The sequence below is a fragment of the Colobus angolensis genome, unplaced genomic scaffold, assembly GCF_000951035.1.
Source record: "Colobus angolensis palliatus isolate OR3802 unplaced genomic scaffold, Cang.pa_1.0 Scaffold31, whole genome shotgun sequence".
NCBI lineage: Eukaryota > Metazoa > Chordata > Mammalia > Primates > Cercopithecidae > Colobus > Colobus angolensis.
Window position 1 is genome coordinate 2,666,917 of NW_012116377.1, and position 20,780 is coordinate 2,687,696.

Here is a 20,780-nt window from a genome sequence, read left to right on the forward strand (position 1 = left end):
GTTTGGCCAAGGAAGGAAACTACCAACAGGAGTTCTGCCTCGAGTTAGGGCCTAGCAGGACCTTAGGAGCGCCTTAGTTCAATTCCATTATTTCCAAAAAGGACAAAAACAGGAGATCAGAGAGGGTGTGAGTTTGCCCAAGACAAACAGCACATCAGCCAATTCAGGAGGAGGCAGATGGCCCCGGCGAAGGGGAGACCAGGCCACCTGACCTTTCCCCCCTCACTCCTGTCATCCTTCTCCAGAGAGTCAAGTACCTGCTGACCCCAAGGGAACCCAACCGCTGGGCTGTGGAGCGCGAGGGAGCCACGCCCTACAACTCTCGCACCGTCATGAACGGTGCTCTCGTGAAACCGACCCACATCATTGTGGAGACCATGATGTGAGCTCTCTCGGGTCGACGGGGCCGGCCGCTTTCCTGCTGTTTACTAACATTAGATTCTCATAGGACCAGGTTTACAGAGCTTTATATTTGCACTAGGATTTTTTTTTTTTTTTTGTAATTGTCACAGAAAATGTAATTGTGGGTATGTGTGTGTGCGTGTGTGTGTGTGTGTATCGTGTGTGTGTGTGTTGTTTTGATTTGGGGGATATTTTGTACAAAAAGAAAACCCACGGGAAGATGTCCGTGGAGAGGCAGAGCTTTCATACTGAATTAGATGTATTTTATGGGAATTTGGTAAATTTTTCTTTGTATTTTTTTTTACATATAAGTATATATACACTTAAAGATTGTCATATACTTTTACCACTTGAATTGATCTTCTTGCCAGCAATAGATCTCATTTTCAAAAGCAATTCTTCGGTGCTGTGTAGCTGGCAGAAAATTCTGTCCAGTAAACGCAGGATGGAATTTTCCTGGGACTCTACACCCATCTTAAGGTGGTATACCTTCCAAATCCTGGTTCAGATGGAAGAAGTAGCAGGAGAGAGGACTCACTAGCTGGCAGACCCAGAGGTAAGGAGAAAGGAGGACTGTGAGGAGATACCTCATTAAACGTAGCTTAGCAAAGAGAGATGCCAAAGGAATGAACCAACCCTTCACATAAAGGAGACTGGCCAAAGCTAAATGAGGAGGCCCTATAGCAGAAGTCTGATTCTAAGAGCAGTAGAAACTTATACCAGAAGCAAAATCCCACTTTTAATTTTGAGATGGTGAGTGGATAGTCAGTAGACCATCAACGCCCATTGGCCAGAGAGGGAGCTGCTGGAGATCCAAGAAGGCTGGCAGGAATGAGGCTCACAACTCAGCCTCACAAGAGGTGGCGAAGGCACAGGAGGCCACAGTCCTTGCTGGGGCATTCCAGGCAGAGACGGACTAGAGGCTCTCCCGGCAGGAGCTGGGGTCTCAGGGCTCAGATGAGTCTGTTGCATTTGAATGGGGTCATAACAGGTTCTGATCATTCCCCAGGCAACATCTCAGCCTCTCTTAAAGTTGCCTGCAGGAATGAAGCATGACATACCTATTGAGGGACTAGGGGAGTGGTGGGGAGGTGAGTGGATCAGAGGATACAGGCCCCAGGCATGCAGACGGGCCCAGTGTCGGGGAGGGGTGCTTTCTTTCCTCATCTCCCCACTCCCCACTCTCAGCCTGGGAGACTTCTGCCAAGTCCTCATTAAAGATGCTACCCCGGGCTGCCCTGGCACCTAACAAGGCACACCAAGAGCAGCTTTCGAGTCTGGATCCTCCACTGGGGGAAGTGCTCCCAGTTCAGAACAAGGGCAGCCCGTGGTGCTGACCTAGAATATAACAAAGCTCTTCACTTCAAAACCCCTGCAATAGCTGGTGTCAGACATTTACCACCTGGGGACCCAAAAGAGAAGGCCTAGGAGGGTTTTCTAGAAGGTTGGGATTGTCAGGGTCCTGGCCCCCAGAACTGGGTTGACCAAGGGCCTTATGTGGAGCAGAGGTTGTCTCTGAACCAGGAGAGAAGGTACTATACCTTTCCAATCCCGTGGGCAGACACACCCCACCCAGCCCCTATTTGGACCTAAACTGTGCCATTTGAACAGTCACTTCCAAGCTTAGTCTAAATGAAAACGAAACACGACCACGCACATAGGCAGTGACTGACCTGCCTCGAGGGGTGCAGACCGGAGAGTTTTCACAGCAGGGGCTCTTGGAACCCTGGAAACCCCCTTCTTAAATTTGGGAGGAGGAGTAAGCCTTTGGTGCCCCCCTCCCAAGGGGCAATTCTGAACCCCATCTTTGGCAGGCATACATATTTCACTGTTTCCAAAGCTATCCACTCTGCCAAACAACACCCAGTCCTATTCCAAACTCTCAACGATTTTAACTTGTTCCTATTTTTCTATGTATTTATGGTTGCCGTTGTGTCTGATTTGATTTTACTGTTTTTTCCCTGATTTTATGGAGTAGCATTGTGACCTGTTTTCCTTTGTGTTATATAACTTTAGTAAACTAACCACTGTCAATGATTGAGGGCAGGTGGCACGTGAGGAAGAGGGGGCTTGGCACGCAGTGGCTACCCGGGCATTTGTGGTCATTTCAGTCTCCATCTCCCCAGCAGGGGCTCCCTGGGTGAAAGGCCACAGTATTTTGGGTTGGTAGGCAAATTGTAACATTCTGGACATGGCCTGAGGAAGGCCTCTTCTTATAAGATTCCCAGACCAAATTCTAGACCAAAGACACATGCAGACCAAGTCCCCAGGCCCCGCCTGGAAGGAAGGCCGGCCACCTTCCCCAAGCCGTTCCTCGACCCTCCCCAAGGCACCTGTCTCCAATCAGAGCCCTCTCGCCCAGCCCTGGCTCTGTGTGCAGAGCGTAGCTCTGTGAGTACCTGTGTAATAATGCTTAACCTTCATGTCTCCGTCTAAACGAAACTTTCTGTGAGAGCTCATGACTCTGGTCCACCTGTCTATAGAGAATAGGCAAAGTCCTTCACCTGCTTTCTGCTTGGGATGGATCAGAAATGCTGGTGCTCGCACATAGCCCAGCCAGCCAGATCTGGAAAGGAAACGAGAAGGTTGTTTAAAGCAACTTTTTAAGATGAAGTGGGAGATGCTGTGTTGAGATGGGCCATGCTAGGGCCACAGTGGAGATTTCCTGATGGTCAGGGAGAGAAGGGCCTCCAGGGTCCCCTAACCCAATGCCCTTGATGTAAATGAGGTAACTGAGGCCCAGGGAGGAACTGTGAGCCAGGAATGGATTTTCTTGAAACAGCTCTAGCTGCAGGTTCTCCGAGGTAGGTGCAGGGAATGGTGAATGTATGACCAGGGCTACATCCAGCAACACCCTCAAGGTCTTCCTGACAACCAAAGATAAGCCTTTATGGAAAAGGAAATGCCCTCCCCTCCATGTTCAGGGATGAGGGGAGCAGCAGCACCCACACTCCCACATCCTCGCAGACCTGGACCCATACTGTGGCTTGGTGAGCTGGGTGACTCCGGCCTCGCCTGCACACCCCAGCCGTGCACGGGGCCCTCCTTCTTCCCAGCAGCCCTTGGTGAGCTAGGAATTGAGATCCCTGTTTGTGCAAGAGGGAACTGAGGTGCAGAGAAGCCAGAGGTGTGCCAGATCCTTAGGCAGGATTTAGATGAAGTCGCCCTGGCTCCAGACTGACCCCAAGGCTCTGCAGGGAGCTTCCAGGCAGGAGGAAGTGGCCTTGGATGCTCTCCTTCCAGGACAGCATAACCCCTGGGCCATGGGCAGCTCCTTCACTGCCCCCTGGATCCCCAGCACACCCCCAGAGACAGTGGGGAAACACAAGGGGAGAGCACAGCATGGCCCCCCAGCCCAGTTCAGGGCACTCTTATATCGCCCAGGTACCACCACACAATGGTCCCCCACCCAGCCAGCATCTCCCAGCACAGCCCCTCTCCCTGGGGAAATGCTATGGGTAGCCAGTCTAAAGGCAGAGGCACCTAACTGCTCCCCCCACTCCACCCCACCCAAGACTCAGACACAAGGACCCTAGAGAACATCCTTCAAGGTGGCCTGAGGTCCCATCCATCCCTCAGACCCATGTGGTCCCAGGCCAGGCTGTCTGTGTAGATGCAGTAAATACCACTGTGTGCAAAAATCAAAGTACAAAACCACAAGACTAAACAAAACAAACCCAGAGAGCAAAACTTGTAGAGGTGGGCAGTCCAGAAAGCAGGGGGAAGCCCTCCCCCTTTCCTTCTCTCCCTGACCCTCAGAATATATATCATTGTAATAGGAAGCATTTTTTCATTGTTCTCTTGTGGGTGTCACTACAGACATGTTCTGGCATGTTCTCCGAGGGATGGAGCATCCTGTTATATATTTGACTTCAAATTGAAATGTTGGCTTCATTTTTTTTTTTTTTTTTTTTTTACCCAATTAATCTCCCAATCCCTAGCAACTGTGACTCTGTATTTAGCACAAGAGAAAACTGAGAACGTGGGTCTTGCCTCCTTCCAGAAATATGTCTGGCTCATCAGGACATTTTTTTAAAACTTCAAAATATTTTTAAGGTATTTTAAACTTTTATATAAAAAAAAATCAACCAACAAGAGACTCTTCTGAGGAGGAACATTTGTATTTGAACAAGATCCTTGGTGTGTAGTTCAGTCTTGCAGTATACAAGCTTTTGTGTATAAATGTTTTATGATATGATTCCCTGTATTTGCAGGGGTTTTTTTCTCTTTTGCTTTTTAGATAAATATGTATATCGATATTTTAAATTCATCTTTGCTTTTTTTAGAGGAGTTTGTAATCACCTTATAACACAAAAATAAACATTTCCTTTTTAACATCCAACATGTGTGGCTTGTGTTCTGTGTTATAAAACGCTTTACATTTTATAAAGGGCTTCCTGTCCAATCCCAGGACGCTCCTCAAAGGTAGGTATTTTCCTAGGTTAGAGGTTCTGACATGGAAGCTCACAAAGGAAGCAGCTTTCTCGCTCGGGGTACACAGCAAGTCCATGAAAGAACCTGAATTCGCACCCGGGCCCACGAGCTCTTGGCTCTACTGGTTCTACTGATTCTACCTGCTACATGCCCAGCCCTGTACAACTGGGAGATCTGGCAGCAGTCACCTGACCCTGTTTCCCCATCTGGACTAAACCATTGTTCCCATCAAGGCCACCAGGATGATTGGAGTTGATGCTGTTAGCCTTAGGTGCTCACCTGCTGCGGCTTTCAGTCCCTCCTTTTTAGCCTTGGGCTGCCCTATCGGAAGTGCAGAAAGCAGGTGGTGGGTGGCGGGTGGGGGAAGCATAGAGGAGAAGCAAACCTGATTGCCCTTCTTCCACTTCCCCACCACCAGGTCCAGGCACTTCATTAATACCCAGTTAAGGCTCTCTGGGGTCAGAACAGGTCCATGTTCGGGGCAGCCTTCCTGCCAACAGCACCCCCACCCTTTGGGATGGACAAACTCGGGAGTCAGTTGAGTCCTTTGCCCAACTAACCAGACAAAATTTTCAGTAACTCATTTATAGACAATGTTAGAATAAAAGACCACCCTACCCCCATTTTCTGGCTCTTTATGACAGCCTCTGCCTACCTCCCTCCCTCTCTCTATGTGTCCTGGCCATGTGGCTTCTGTTCAAGCCCTGGTTCCATCCCTTACTACCTGTGTGGCCTTGGGCAAGTTACTCAACCTCTTTGTGCCTGTTTCCTCATCTGTAATGATGGGACAAGAATAGAGTCCACCTCCAAAGGCTATTGGGAGGATCCAGCAAATTCTTGCAAAGGGCTTAGAGCAGTGCCTGCTGCCTGCCTTGGCCCTTCCCCTGCCTACACCGCTCCCAAGACAGGATACTCGCTTCCCGGAAAAAAGCTCTTCCTCTGCTCACAGAACTGTGGCCTCCCCAGTGGGGCCTGGCCCTGGCCTCTGGGTCCCAGACCCCACAGCTCACCTGCCCTAGACACTCTCTGGACACTCCAGGAGAGCAGCCAGACCCAGGTTGCCCTCCTGCCAATACCTTCCCAACCTGGGCTAAAGAGACTCTATATGCAGGCACCACTGTTTGCCTCTGGCTTTCCGCTGCACAGAGAATCAAATCCATTCCCCCGATCCCTGCTACCTCCAACCTAGTCTCCAGCCTCATTCCCCTCCCAGGCCTTCTTTATCTTCCTTAAAACCATCAAACTCGTTCCTATCTCAGGGTCTTCACATTGGCTGTGTCCGCTTCCTGAGACACTCTTCCTCCAGGTCTCCACGGAGGCTGGCTCCTGTCTTCAGGTCTCATTGCAAATGTCACCTCTTGAGAGAAACCCCTTCTAACATTGTGAGCTAAAGCCCCTCACCCTGGTGCCTCTATCCCATTACTCCTTTTTGTTTTCCTTGTTGCCCTTGATGCCTTTTGAAATAATTATTTATTTGCTTACTCGTTGATTGTCTTCCTGCCACCAGAATGTGCAGACATGACCTAAATCTGTCTGATTCATGTTGCCCAGGGGCTGGATGATGGAAGCAAATGGCAAACTTTTTGAATTAATGAATCATCAAAATCAGGTGAGATGTCACCAGACCCATACAGAAGTTGACTTGCCAACCCATGATTTTGTTAAAAAAGCAAACTTCTACTCTAGGTGGATTTAAATAATTTTATTTTTAAAAAAATCATCCCCATAGCACTTACCCCAAGCCACTGCAACCCCTGGTGGGACAAAGACTTAGATGAGGGCCCCAAACAGACCATAAGCGGCCTTTGCAATAGAGCCCCTTGGCGTTTGTGCTTCCCAAGAGCCCTAAGAAAACCCGATGTAGAAAAATACTTTACAAGGAATATGTTCTCATCTCAGCCAGAGAAAAATACAGCTTTGGGGGAGGGGGTGGTGGAAGGGGACATGTCACAGGGGCTGTTCCCAAAATGCATAGGCAGGCAGGGCGCTCACTGGGGAAAGGTGTCAGGAAATGTCAAGTCGGGGATGAACCATCCCCACAAGAAGCCAGAAGAAATATTGCATATGAGGAGGCCGGCGTGGCTGGGAGGCCCAGCGCGGGCCTGATTGCATACGTTTGGGAGAATGGCAGAGGCCTCAGCCCGAGGAGGCAGAGGGGCTACTGGTTAGAGTCGGGTGCATCTTCCCTCGCCTGGAGTCCTGGAGTCAATGCAGTTTTCCCAAGCCGAGAGGCCCTGAGAGTGTGTCCTGTCCAGCCCTGCTGCTTAGCAGAGGTCCAGAGACACTGAGCCACCTGTCCAAGGTCACACAGCTACGGCTGCTTGCGTCCAGAAGCCACACCTCTGCTGTGCTGTCCCTCCCCTGCAAAGTGAGGGCTCTTGGCTTTCGCTTGGTGCCCTGTGACAGGTAGGCAGTGCCCTTTCCCCTTGGGCTAAGTACACAGGAATCCAAGATAGCAAAGGTGCTGAGCACCCCAGGCACAAGCATGCAGGGCCCTCGGGGAGGGCACCGAGGGGCAGGGCCTGGGGAAGTGGAGGGGAGGGGTAAGGGAGGCAGGCCCCCGGGAGACAGCGTGGGCAGTTCCCCAAAGGGGGCCTTGGTGGGTCGGTAGACATGGTTCTGTCCCTGACCAGGAGGCCTGTGTCTGCTCAGACTGTCCACCTGTGATCATCCAGAGGGGCTGGGGGTCCAACCCAGACAGGGTCACACAGCAAACAGGTAACAGACCCAGGGTGAAAAGAACAGACCTCTTGACTCCCCATCTGTTCTCTGAAATGAAAGAGCACTTTTCCGGCCTCCAGGATCCCAGGTTGGAGACAGGTGGAGGTGGGAGTGGGTGCCCCATTTTCCAGAGACCCCTGTGAGAGCTGGGCCAGGCAAAGCACATCTCCAGCCCTGGCTATACCCGCCTGCCCACTCCACCCCAGGCACCACTCACTAGACCAGCCAGGGAGGCCCACACCTTTCTCAAAATGAAGAGGGTCTCTGATTTGTGGACACTGAGGATAATGATTTTAAGGGATGCTGGTGCTTCCAGATTTCAAGTGGGAATAGACTTCTTTGAATAAGCACTTTGGACACCCTCCACTGGGCAACTGTCCCATCTTTTCCTCTGGCCCATCTCTCTCCCATCTCCCTCCCTCTTTCTCCTCTTCCTCCACTGATCTGGCTGTAAAGACAAGCGCTACGCCTCACAGGTCCTGTGTCCATCACTTTTCAATCTTCATTGGATGACAGGCGAATGGAAGCTCCAGGGTCTTTTGTCCCAAAAATGACCCCTCCCACAAGGAGGGGCTTGGGCTGAGTGGGCGTGCAGATGGGTCAGTGGCCACACGGCCTATGGAAGAAGCAGGAGGACTGAGAGCCCAAGGCCCATAGAGTCTGCCCAATGGGCCCAGAACCACAGTCTCAAGTGCCAGAAGCTTCAGACTGAGATGCTGAAATGAAAGAATCACCCACTTTCGGAATCAAAGGGCCGACACTTCCTGGGATCCCAGACGCCCCAACTTAAGAGTCTCATAAGTGGGGACCAGATTCTGGGAATCTGAGAATCTCAGGACTAGCAAGCCCCAAACCCCCATTCTGGAGAAGTGAAGGAGCTGGGCTCCCATCTGAAGCAGTATCCTTCCTGGTGGCCGAGTCTCTAGAGGAAGTGGCTCCCCATCAGGAAGCCAACCCCCTGAGCGCGTGTGCACGCATCATGGGAATGCCTCATGCCCCAATGCATGACTGCGCTGGGGTATCCAGCTCCTGCCTGCTCACCTCCTGTGACCGAGAACTCACTCCTCCTTGCAGCTCATTCCAGCTCCATGGCTCTGCTGGGAGGAAGTGCTCCCTATGTCTTCGACCTCTCCAAGGAGGCCCCACAGGGACCTGGGACAGCCACCAGGCCTCTCTCCTCTCGGCTGAGCAGCCTGTGCCAACCCTTCTTAAGGGAGGCTCCTCTGGGCATCTTGGAGACCCAACTTGGTGAGAGACCCCAGCTGTCACTCCAACTTGGGCAGGCCTCCCTGCCTGGCACCCCAGTCACCACAGACCTGGGGAATAGAGACCAAGCATCACCCCAGGCTCAGGGTCTGCCAGACCAACAGATGAATGAGTGGGTGGCCGCTTCTCCAGCCCAGTTAAGTGTCTGGGATCCAGGATCTGCCTGGGTGGCCCCTTAGGAGTTCGGCCCACATGCTGACTTCAGAGCATCCGGGGACTGCTGGGGCCTGGCGCTCGGGGGGCCCGGCTACTGTGTGCCAGTGGGTTGCGGCTGATAACCAGCTCCAGGACATCGCCTGCCTCGGCCAGAAGCGGCACCGCCAGGCAGCAGTCGAAGTCCCGTGTACGGACGTGGTTGACCTGCATGGGGCGCAACCAAGAGAACAGAGCCGAGGTGTCAGCCCTGCGGGGCTGAAGGGAGCAAGAGGCATGTGATGTCCTAAAGGTGGGCCCTGCCCCAGCCTTGACACAAACCCTGACATCTCCAGCACCACACACACAGGAACATTCTTCCTCTCTCTCTCAGTCGTTCTGTTAGGTTTCATCAAAGAGAAAGTCCTAGGAAGGGGCGGGTATACCCTTCATACCCCTCTAACTCCTGTTTTTCTCCCTTTCTCACATGAAAGAGCAGACCACACACTCAGAGAGCCTCCTGCCTAGAACTGTGTGATGTGACATTGTCTTCTTTCTATTTTATTTGCATTTTACACCCACTTTCTATTTCAAAGCAGGGGGTGCTAGATTTGCACTCCTAATGGAGACAAAAAGTTTCCTTTCAAAGTCAATGCAAATTGAAAAAGTGCCATCAATTTAGAGAAAACACGAATTAGTAAATTTCATATAAATATGGCAAAAACCACACTGAGGAAGCAAAAATAGCAGGGCATGAGAAGGGGTGGCACGGGGTGCCCAGCACAGGATGCCCCACGCTTCCCAGGCTCCCTCGCGGTTAGGAAGGTCACATGAGGGGTTTGGTCCATCAGCTGTGAAGCAAGGTGATGAGTGTTGCTTCTGGGTGAAGGCAGAAAAACATCTACGTGTGACTTTCCAGTCTGTTTCCTCTGCTGTGGAGTCTGAAGAGGCCACATGTCTCAGAGAGTCAGTTCCAAGATGGGCAGATGCTCCATCAGCCCTGGGAGAGGAAGGTCCCCACTGGCCCGCAGTGGACATGGGGTGTAAGAAAAAAGGTCTGTGTGTGCTCAGCCTCTGAGCCTGAGGGTGCTGGGGCCCGCATGGCAACTTAGGCTAAACTGACTCAGACAACTTGCATTGTCCTGCCCTCTTCACAGGTGATAGATGCAGGCTGTTTCCCCACCCTCAGGCTAGGAAACAATGCCACCCCCACTACGCAGCCCCTGCCCCAGCATTACCTGCAGGACCCTGTCGAAGGGCCGGAGGCCCCCGCGGTGGGCTGGCCCATCAGGGCGCACAGTGTGGACATAGACGCCTTTTTCCAGGAGGCCATCTGAGACGCTGAAACCAAAGTCATTCCGCATGGGGTCCTTGTGCAGGGTCACCTGGAAGCAGGAGGAGGAGGTTCCTGGAACTCTGACCTTTGACCCCAGCCTCTCACAGTAGCCCAGATCCCTTGGTCTGGCATTCAGCGCCTCTGGTCAACCACACCCCCCAGGCTGCAGTGCCCCAGCCTCCTGCCCCTTGGCCTTCACCCACCCCCAACCCCTCCTCCTCTCTCCCACAGCAGATGCTCCAAGCCACAACACTCAAGTACAAGGGAGCCCTTAGGAGTGACTTCCTTTCAGCCCTTTCTCAGTCCTTTGGCTCCATCAGCGAGGAGGCCTGCCCAGGGCACTGTTACCTTCCCTGACCCTCACTCATTCCCATTTACCAAAGAGCTGCTCAGAGCTTCTGAGGGCCATTGGCTAGGGATTGTCCTCATCTTTTTTTGTTTTTCTTTTTTTTGAGATGGAGTTTCACTCTGTCACCCAGGCTGGAGTGCAATAGGTGTGATCTCGGTTCACTGCAACCTCCTTCTACCGGGTTCAAGCGATTCTCCTGCCTCAGCCTCCCGAATAGCTGGGACTACAGACGCCCATGCCCAGCTAATTTTTGTATTTTTAGTAGAGACGGGGTTTCACCATGTTAGCCAGGATGGTTTTGATCTCCTGACCTTGTGATCCACCCACCTTGGCCTCCCAAAGTGCTGGGATTACAGGCATGGGCCACCAAGTCTGGCTCATATCTTATTTTTACATAATGACCTATAGATGGCACAAGACACTGGCTTCTCATTGTGTGAGATACACAGAAGTCACACACACGTAGAAGGGTTTATATGTTATATGTAAATATGTGTGTATGACATACAAAACCACTTAAGGCCAGCCACAGTGGCTCACACATGTAATCTCAGCACTTTCAGAGGCTGAGGTGGGCAGGTTATTTGAACCCAGGAGTTTGAGACCAGCCTGGGCAACATGTTGAAACCCTGTCTCTAAAAAAATACAAAAATTAGCCAGGTGTAGTGGTGCATGCCTGTGGTCCCAGCTTCTTGGGGGCCTGAGGTGGGAAGATCACTTGAACCCAGGAGGTCAAGGCTGCAGTGAGCCTTGATCGAGCAACTGCACTCCAGCCTGGGCAACAGAGCCAGACCCTGTCTCAAAAAAATAAATACATACATAAAATAATTTAAGTGGGGGAAAAACAAGCACATCTACTTGAAGAAAAATAATAATAGCCAGTGTGAATCACAGGTGTGCATGTGTATGAGTGTGTGTGTCACCCAAATGGTGAGCATTTTGGAAAACTCAACCCGGTTTTGTGGTGGAGGAGAATAAAGCCCCGAGAGGGGCAGGGCCACTCTGGAGTCCCATGACGGTGCTCATGGCGTCAGGACACAGGTCCAGGTCTCCTGTGCTCACCCCCAGTGCCTACCTTGTGCATCTCCAAGGGTGTAGGCAGTAGCAGCTCCTCCATCTCTGCAGGAGAGGCTCGTACCTCCCGTCCCCTCTGCCAAGGCTGGTGGCCAGGCCTGCCCTCGAGGGCTGCCCTCTGCACGGTGCCTGTCATGATGGATGCCTGCAGGAACATGGCCCTTCTTTCAGATGCTTGTTGGCTTGTCCCATCAGGCAGTCAGTGTCCACTGACACCTACTATGTGCCAGTCACAAAGGGGACAATGGTGAACAGGACAGAAGTGGTCCCTGTCCACTGGGGCTGGGTCCAACAGTGGTGGAGTGGGAAGTCATGAACCAATCACACTAACAATGAGAATAATAATCACTGGCACTTAGTCATTCGTGCCTACCCACTGCTAGGTCAGTTCTCAGCACTTTACACCTATAACTCCTTTTATTCTCCACAGTACAATGATGCAAGTAAATACCATTTTTTTCCACTTTACAGATGAGGCAACTGCTTATTTCCTTAGCGATATAAAGAAGATTTGAAACCAGAGTCTAGTTACAAAGTCAAGACTCTCTTTTTTTGTTTTGAGACAAAGTTTCGCTCTTATTGCCCAGGCTGGAGCGTAATGGCACGATCTTGGCTCACCTCAACCTCCGCCTCACAGGTTCAAGCGATTCTCCTGCCTCATCCTCCTGAATAGCTGGAATTGCAGGCATGTGCCACCATGCCCAGCTAATTTTGTATTTTCTTTTTTAGTAGAGACAGGGTTTCTCCATGTTGATCAGGCTGGTCTCGAACTCCCAACTTCAGGTTATCCGTCCGCCTCAACCTCCCAAAATGCTGGGATTACAGGCATGAGCCACCACACCCAGCCCCAAAGTCAGAACTCTTAACCACTCTGCTACATTGCTAATTGCCAACATAAATAAGATAAAATCATGCACTGCAGTAAGTGTTACAGAGGTGAGGCGCTCGGGAAGTGAGAGCCTGGGACAGGTGGCCCTAGTCCTGTGAGGGGTGGGAAAGCATCCAGAGCTGAAATTGAAAGGACAAAGAAGAAGAGGCCCAGGGAAGAGTCCCTGGCAGAGGAAACAGTATGTGCAAAGCCCTGCGGTGGAGGGATCTGGAAGCAAACCTGGCGGCTGGTGACTGAGGGCCCAGTCCTGCGGCACCCTCTAGCCCTCTAGACCGCAGTAAGAAATGTGAACTTCATTCCAGGAGCAGCAGGGAGCCACTGAAGGACTGAAGCCAGGCAGAGAAGGTGACATAAACAATGTGTGGATCTAAAAGCATCTTCCGACTGCCACATGAAGACTGGGCTGCAGGAGTGGGAGTGGAGGCTGGGAGGGAGACCTATTAGGGGCTATGTAGTTGTCCAAAGAAAAGACAATGGTGGTCTGGACAAGGATGGTGCCAGTGGGGAAGGAGAGAAGGCGTGGAGTTAGAAGGGCTCAGGGAGGGAGGGCTGAGCAATCGGGAATGCCAAGCTTTAAGTTGCCAGCAGGAGGCCTGAGTGTGAAGCCCGGAGGGAAACAGCTTCACACTCAGGCTGGGAAATCCAGAGATGGAGGTGGGGGTGCTGGAGCTGCTGGGAGGGGATGATGGACTTCTTACTGTGACATTGTACAGGCAAACAATTGTCTCCCCAGCCTAGAAACGTCTCTCCTTCTGCCCATCACAGTATCTGAGTTCCTACTATTAGTGCACAGTTCTATCTGACCATTTGGGGTGCGGGGGGTTGGTCTTTTAGGGATCCCCTAAGGGAAGGTAGATTATGATTAAAATGTTTTACGTTGGTCGTGGTGACTCATGCTTGTAATCCCAGCACTTTGGGAGGCGGAGGCAGGAGGATTGTTTGAGCCTAGGAGTTCGAGACCAACCTGGGCAAACATAGCCAGACAACCTCTCTACAAAAACTACAATTATTAGCCAGGCATGGTGATGCATGTCTGTGGTCCCAGGTACTAGGGAGGCTGAGGTAGGAGGATCTGCTGAATCTGGGAGGTGAAGTTTGCAGTGAGCTGAGACCATGCCACTGCACTCCAGCCTGGGCAACAGAGCAAGATCCTATTGCTAAAAAATAAAAACTGTTTTAGGGCCAAACTGTTGGGTTGGAGTGGGGAGGAAGATAGGAAAACAGGGGTGGATATTGAATGAGGAGGCAGGAAAGCACCTTTTCACATCTTAGAAATGATCTTCACCTGCCTGGGAGCCAGCATCCAAAAGGAAATATATGAGACTCCCTCATTTCGGGATAATAGAGTTATTAAAACACAGAATCAGGGAGTCCAGGCATTGCAGGGTCTCGGACCCCCAAAATTGTAGAATTCAAGGACTTCCAGTTAAAATGCAGACTGAGCTGATACAGGAAGTTCACACCTCCCTTCAAACACGTAGAGATTATAGATTTCAATTTGTTAAATAAACACTTTCAAGGCAAGAAAGAAAAATTCAGAGACAGGCATTAGCAGGAGTGGAACCGTCTGGCTCATGGAAGTTAGTGGCCCATGGAAGGTAACAATGAAACATACACGTTTGGAGCTGGGATACTATTCAGGGAAAAGAGAGTGTTGTCTCAAAGCAGGAAACGATATCATTCTACAAAGTGAGTGCTGTCTCATTGCTGGATAGTGACTGGAAAATGTCTGCCCACAGGGGCACAAGAAGGGAACCACCAAGACTTGAACAGGCAGGAGTGGGGGGATCACTTGTGACAAACTAGAACCCTTAGTGTGACCTCTGCATGAGGGTGGGGCCAGAATCTGCCTTCCACAATAGTGCAGAAACACTGAGCAGAGGAATTACTGTCAAAACCAGTCTGGAGCTGGTGAAGTTCAAGGGCCACAGCCGAGATAAAGTGAGGAGTGATCTCACCTGAAGCGTCAACAACGCGGAGCACACACAACAAGGCAGGCGCCTGGGAAGGGACCGCGGCTGAAAGCCATGTAGTGACGAGATGGAAAAGCCCACCTGCTCACAGACAAAACAAGTAGGCGAATCCATACCCAGGAAACTAAAAATAATAGTGAAATAAAAATAAACCTGAGAACTGGCACAGCGGCTCACACCTGTAATCCCAGAACTTTGGGAGGCCAAGGCCAGCCGATCACCTGAGATCAGGAGTTCAAGACTAACCTGGGCAACATGGCGAAACCCTGTCTCTACCAAAAAAAAAAAAAAAAAATTAGCCAAGCATGATGGCACACTCCTGTAGTCCCCAGCTACTTGGGTGGCTGAGGCAGAAGAATTGCTTGAACCCAAGAGGTGGAGGTTGTAGTGAGCTGATCCGAGATCATGCCACTGACTGCACTCCAGCCTGAGTGACAGAGTGAAACTCTATCTCAAAAAAAAAAAAGAAAAAAGAAACTTGAAGTAAGTCTGTTTACAGGGATGTCCAAACTATTGGTTTCCCTGGGCCACGTGGGATAATTGTCTTGGGCCACACATAAAATACACTACCATTAACAATAGCTGATGAGGAAAAAAAAAATTGCAAACAAAAATCTCATAATGTTTTAAGAAAGTTTATGAATTTGTGTAAAATTCAAAGCTATCCTGGGCTACATGCAGCCCATGGGCCATAGGTTAGATAAGCTTGGTTTAAGATGTGTAGAAAAATAAGAAAAAAAGCAAAAGCCATTAAAAAAAAAAGACTATGAAGATTTAAAAAAATTGTAGGAACAAAAGATGTAGAAGTTGAAACACAGTATCTAAGAAACGGGTTACACAGTAGAATAAATACAGCCAAGGAGAGAACTAGTGAATTGGAAGACAGATTAAGGAAAGCAGCTAGTACACAGTGCAGAGAAAATATGAAAGAAAAGTTAAGAGACATGGAGGATAGAATGCATGGAGGACAAGTGTCCAACATACCTTAACAGAAGGAGACAATAAGAAGGAGGCAATATTGTAAATACCATGACTAGGAATTTTCCAGCACAGAAGGCAAACATGAGTCCTCAGACTGAAAAAACATACTGAGTCTATAGTAAGACAAATAAACTCTTACTGAGACACATCAGAGTGAGAGAGCCAGCCATCACAGAGAAAGAAATCCTCAAATCTCCTGGAAAGAAAAGACACAGGACTTTCAAAGGAACAACAGTGAACCTAACAGCAGTAACAATCATTACCAGAAGACAGCAGGATAATATCTTCAAAGCCCTGAGTAAATGTTTAATTTCATAGTCAACTAAACTATCATTTAAGAGTAGGGGTGAAATAAAGACATTTATAAACTTCTAAATTGATTGGAAAAAATAAAAAAGAAATAAAGACATTTTCAGAACACAGAGCCTAAAGCAGTTTACTACCTAAAGTCCCTCAGTGAAAGACTATCTTAAAGGATGAGCTCAGAAAAAAAGGGGTATGCAAGAAGCAAAGGTGATAACAGAAATTGGTCAAATATTCTGATAAAACCCCACGTTCATGAATTTCGAGCAATTTATAAACAAGTTGGGATATGAGAAGAGGTAGTTTGGAGAGAAGTGAAAGAATTCTATATTGCCTGTCTTATTCAAGAGGAGGACAAAGGTATTGTTTAGACTTGTTAGAAAAACCAAATTAAGAAAATGTATTGAAAATGTAAGGTAAGGCCATGGCCTTCCCTTCAGTGGTCTATCCTCATAATTATTTAGCCATAAAAGGGGATGAATTACTGACACATGCCACAACATCAAGCTCAGTGAAAAAAGCCAGACACAAATAGTCAAATACACATGCCACTTTTATGAAATATCCAGAATAGGCTAATCCATAGAGACAGAGGAGATAGCGATTGCCAGGGGATGGGAAGAGGGAGGGATTGGAAGGTAGAAGTTTTCATTTTGGGGTGTTACACGTGTTCTGGAATTAGACAGTGCGGATGATTACACAACATCGTGAATATAACAAGTCAGTAAACTGTATACTTTAAACTGGTTAAAATTGCAAATTTTATATGTTAATTTTATCTTGATAAACAGAAAGTTTACATTAGTATCATTTAAAAGGCACTGGACTAAAATTAAGAGAGACTTAAGAGACATAATAACCAAGCTCCAAGCACGGATTAGACATTGGTTTGGATAAACCAGGTGTAAAGGGCAATTTGGGTCCAACTGAGGAAATCCGAATCTGGTCTTGGTATTAGGAAATATTAAAATATATTGAAATGGAAAAATGAAGTAGCTAGCTAAAAAAGCAGTCTACAAAACAGTACATATGTCATGATTTCATTATCTTAAAAATACATGTAAACTCATTAACACAGTAATAGTGGTGATCTCTGGGTGGTGGGAATGTTGTGTCCTTATGTTTTATTTTTACTTATTTTTTCATTACTTATTTTGATTCTACTTTGTGTATCCAATTTTGCACCACCCACACGTATCACTTAGGTAATAATAAAAGGTTTCAATGTAAAAACTGAATGTTGAAAGTAGAACAAATGAATTAAAGATAATCACTACAAGAATACAAATAAAATTTAAAATCTCCAAATTGGAGATTGTGGAGAGAGCGAGCAGTAATGAAAAGTGTATCAATAGAAACAAGGAAAGATGGACAATCAGAAGAAGTATAAAGAAAACAGGATAAATAGGAAGTACAAATTATATACTAGAATTAAGTTTAATTATATATTTTTTCAGGTGTACCTCTGATTGAAAGGTTTAATTATATTAGTAGTCACAACAAACATAAATAGACTAAATTCATCTTTAATAAAAAGAGAACAGGCTATGTATAGTATACAACAGAGACACATTTAAAACAATGATACAGTAAATTTGAAAACAAGCAAATTGGCCAGGCACAGTGGCTCACCCCTGTAATCCCAGCACTTTGGGAAGCTGAGGCAGGTGGACCACTTGAGGCCAGAAGTTCGAGACCAATCTGGCCAACACAGTGAAAACCCATCTTTATTAAAAATAGAAAAAATTAGCTGGGCATGGTGGCACATACCTTTAATCCCAGTTACTCGGGAGGCTGAGGCATGAGAATCACTCGAACCCAGGAGGTGGAGGCTGCAGTGAGCCAAGATTGCACCACTGTACTCCAGCCTGGGCAACAGAGTGAGACTCTGTCTGAAAAAAAAAAAAAAGAGAGAGAGAGAAAAAATAAGCAAATTGGAAAAAAAGACAGGCAAATAATCACCAAAATTAATTTAATGAAACAATATTATTATGAGACAAAACAGAATTTAATTTAAGGTGGAAAGTGCATTAGCAAAATTTGGGATGCAGCCAAAGCAATGCTTACAGGTAAATGCATAACTTTAAAAAATACATTATTCAAAAACAAGAAAGACTGAAAATTAAGGCACTAAGAAACCATGAAAAGGATCATGACTTAAACATAAATAAAGCAGAAGGAAGAGAATATCAAAGCTAAACAAACAAATGAATAAAATAGAAAATAATAAAGCCAAAAACTTGTTCTTTGAGAAACCTGGTAATTGGCAAGACTAATGGAGAGAAAAAAAACGACCCCAATCGACAATATTAGGAGTAAAAAGGGGCAACAGAACAGATAAAATAGAGATTTAAATAAAATAAAATTGCTCTCAGAGTGGAAGCTTGGGATGTGACTTAGCAAGATCCTCTCTGGATCCTCCTGGACAGCTTGTTCTATTCACTGAACGATATTGACCTTACACAAAGCCACATTCACCTCTGGTTTCCCACAGCCCCTTATCTTCTGTGTCGTCACTGATGTCAACACTCACACACTTCCACAGGGCATGCCCACAACCACATTCATGTATCACACGCACATACAGATACTAAAACTGCCCCTGTGCAACTACATGTGCACACTCAGACACACGTGTTCTGAAATACACTCTGCAAGTGTGCATTCATGAGCATGTTCACACGCATGCATACACATACGCTCCCAATGTACACATGATGATGTCACACATATTTCATGTCCACGCAGATAACGTGTAGTACCACGGTGCTCTCAATCACACTTGCACATGAGTCCATGCACAGACTGTAAATATGTGAAGACACCTTTTCCCAGAGGGTGCCCAAGTGACTGCATACATACACGTTACACATGAGCATGATACCATCAACATGCCTGCCTCCCATTGCACACACACCAGAGTAAACAGCCCCGGGTGCCCCTTGAAGGCCTGCAGGGCAGGCGGCCATACCTCCAGTTCCCTCAGCAGCTCTGACTGACCACATGACTCCAGGTCTTCAAGAGCTTCTCCAAACGTACGCCAGAAGCCCTCCTCTCGGGCAGGGCCAGGGGCTGGGCTGTAACGTAGGAACCAGAGAGCGTCAACTCCTGGCAGGTGGGTGGGCGGGCTGGGGCCTGAGGAGTCTTCGGGGCCCCAGGGCCCAGCGGTGGGCTCGAGGGGCCATAGGGTGGGTAGGCGGGCAGGCAGGCGAGCGTCCTCGGTGGCAGTTCTGGGGCCCCGGGGCAGTGGTTGGTGATACAGAATAGGGGAAAGACGCAGTTAGGGGTGACCAGGACTGTCGGTGGCCAGTTAGAACAAGGGCAGATGAGACGGGGTGGAGAGCGGTGACACAGGATGCCTAGGAAGAGAGACAGAGGACAAACAGACGAACAGACAGAGAGGAGATCCATGGTGTAGACCCAGAGGACGGCCCCTGGCCCCACCCAGACACACGGCACCCTGGGACAGTGACAGGGACAGAGCTGGAGCCAGCAAGGACACAGATGGATGGAGGGGATGATATATCTGTGCTGGGGAAGGGTCGAGACCACCCATAACGCCCGTTGCAGGTTGTACCAGTCTGTTATCAGTTCTAACAGAGTCTCAGAAAATTCACAATTCACATTTTTCACACTTCACAAAGCCACTTGCCAATTGCAAAGACCTTGATGGTTACAAGGCATGCTGCGATTTACAAAGCACTTGCACTTTTTTTTTTTTTTTTTTGAGACAGAGTTTTGCTCTGTTGCTGAGGCTGGAGTGCAGTGGCGCGATCTCAGCTCACTGCAAGCTCCGCCTCCCAGGTTCTCACCATTCTCCTGCCTCAGCCTCCAGAGTAGCTGGGACCGCAGGCGCACACCACCACGCCTGGCCAACTTTTTGTATTTTTAGTAGAGGCAGGGTCCACCATGTTAGCCAGGATGGTCTCGATCTCCTGACCTCGTGATCCACCCGCCTCGGCCTCCCAAAGTGCTGGGATTACAGGCGTGAGCCACTGTGCCCGGCCAGCACTTACTCTTTTACAAAGGCTTTGCTCTCTTAGGGAGCTTAGGAATGAGGACGTGTTTCCATGTTACAGATGAAAAGACAGAGGCTGAAGGACACTTGCTCCATTCAAGTCAATTTCACAAACATTTCCTGAGCTAAGTCCTCTGCTGGGCACAGGGATATAGAGGAGAATAAAGTGTGGCCCCTGTTCTTACACAGCTGGAGATTCATTTGCAAAATATGTCTGAGCACCTACTAGGGGCCACACATGGAGCTGGGGTGCCATGCAGTAGAGATGACAGCCAAGTAATTAGCCAGATAGACACAAGGTGGTTTGGCCACCAGGAGACTTGTAAGAGCAGCTGTGGGTACCAGGAGGGAGGGAGGAATCCCTTCTGCCTGAGAAAGACAGGGAAGCTTCCTAGAGGCAGGGGAATTTGAGCTGAGTTTTGAGGGATGAGTAGGGATTTTCCAGGAGAGACCAGGGAAAGGCATCGAGGCAGAAGGAACCGCCTGATCAAAAGCACCACGATGGGAAGGTGGCCTGGGCCAGATGAGGAACAGCATTTCTCCACAGCCTGCTCTCTGCAGGAGCCTTCTCCAGTGGCCGAGCCACTCAGAGCCACTCAGCACAGCCCAGGTCTGGTGCCGGCGGGCTGAGGGCCCTTGCAGGAGGCCATCAGGCCATCTGGGGTAAGTCAGGTGGGCCTGGGTTCAAGTTCTGAGTCTGCTGCTGCTCTTCTGAGAACAGGAGATCACCAAAGTTGGGAAGGGCAAACCAGGCTGCTCTCCACCTCCATACCTTCGTCCCTGCCATGCCCTCCACCAATCCACCCTTCCCTCTGTCTCAGCCTGGCTGAGGTGGCTCTGCTCAGTGTTTCTTTCCCAGGAGGCACCCCTCCTCAGGAGCCCACCAAGACTCTCCATTCCCC

General features: G+C 49.0%; 2 protein-coding genes across 3 annotated transcripts in view; one reads left to right on the top strand and one right to left on the bottom strand.

Annotated features, from left to right (window-relative positions):
• Positions 1–4,744, top strand: part of SLC6A6 (solute carrier family 6 (neurotransmitter transporter), member 6) — a 56,063-nt gene extending 51,319 nt beyond the window's left edge. Inside the window, exon 14 of the mRNA XM_011950672.1 lies at positions 246–4,744. Within this exon, the coding sequence (XP_011806062.1) occupies positions 246–386 (141 nt within the window). The 3' untranslated portion in view covers positions 387–4,744. The remainder of the gene's footprint in view (positions 1–245) is intronic.
• A 1,779-nt stretch (positions 4,745–6,523) lies between these two features.
• The window catches only part of GRIP2 (glutamate receptor interacting protein 2), a 64,511-nt gene continuing 50,254 nt past the window's right edge, over positions 6,524–20,780 (bottom strand). Inside the window, exons 21-24 of one of the 2 annotated variants that reach the window (XM_011950674.1) lie at positions 18,832–18,937; positions 11,716–11,859; positions 10,194–10,340; positions 6,524–9,183 (exon numbers count right to left, since the gene is read on the bottom strand). In XM_011950674.1, the coding sequence (XP_011806064.1) occupies positions 9,025–9,183; positions 10,194–10,340; positions 11,716–11,859; positions 18,832–18,937 (556 nt within the window). In that variant the 3' untranslated portion in view covers positions 6,524–9,024. The remainder of the gene's footprint in view (positions 9,184–10,193; positions 10,341–11,715; positions 11,860–18,831; positions 18,938–20,780) is intronic. The other variant, XM_011950673.1, reaches the window with a different exon arrangement.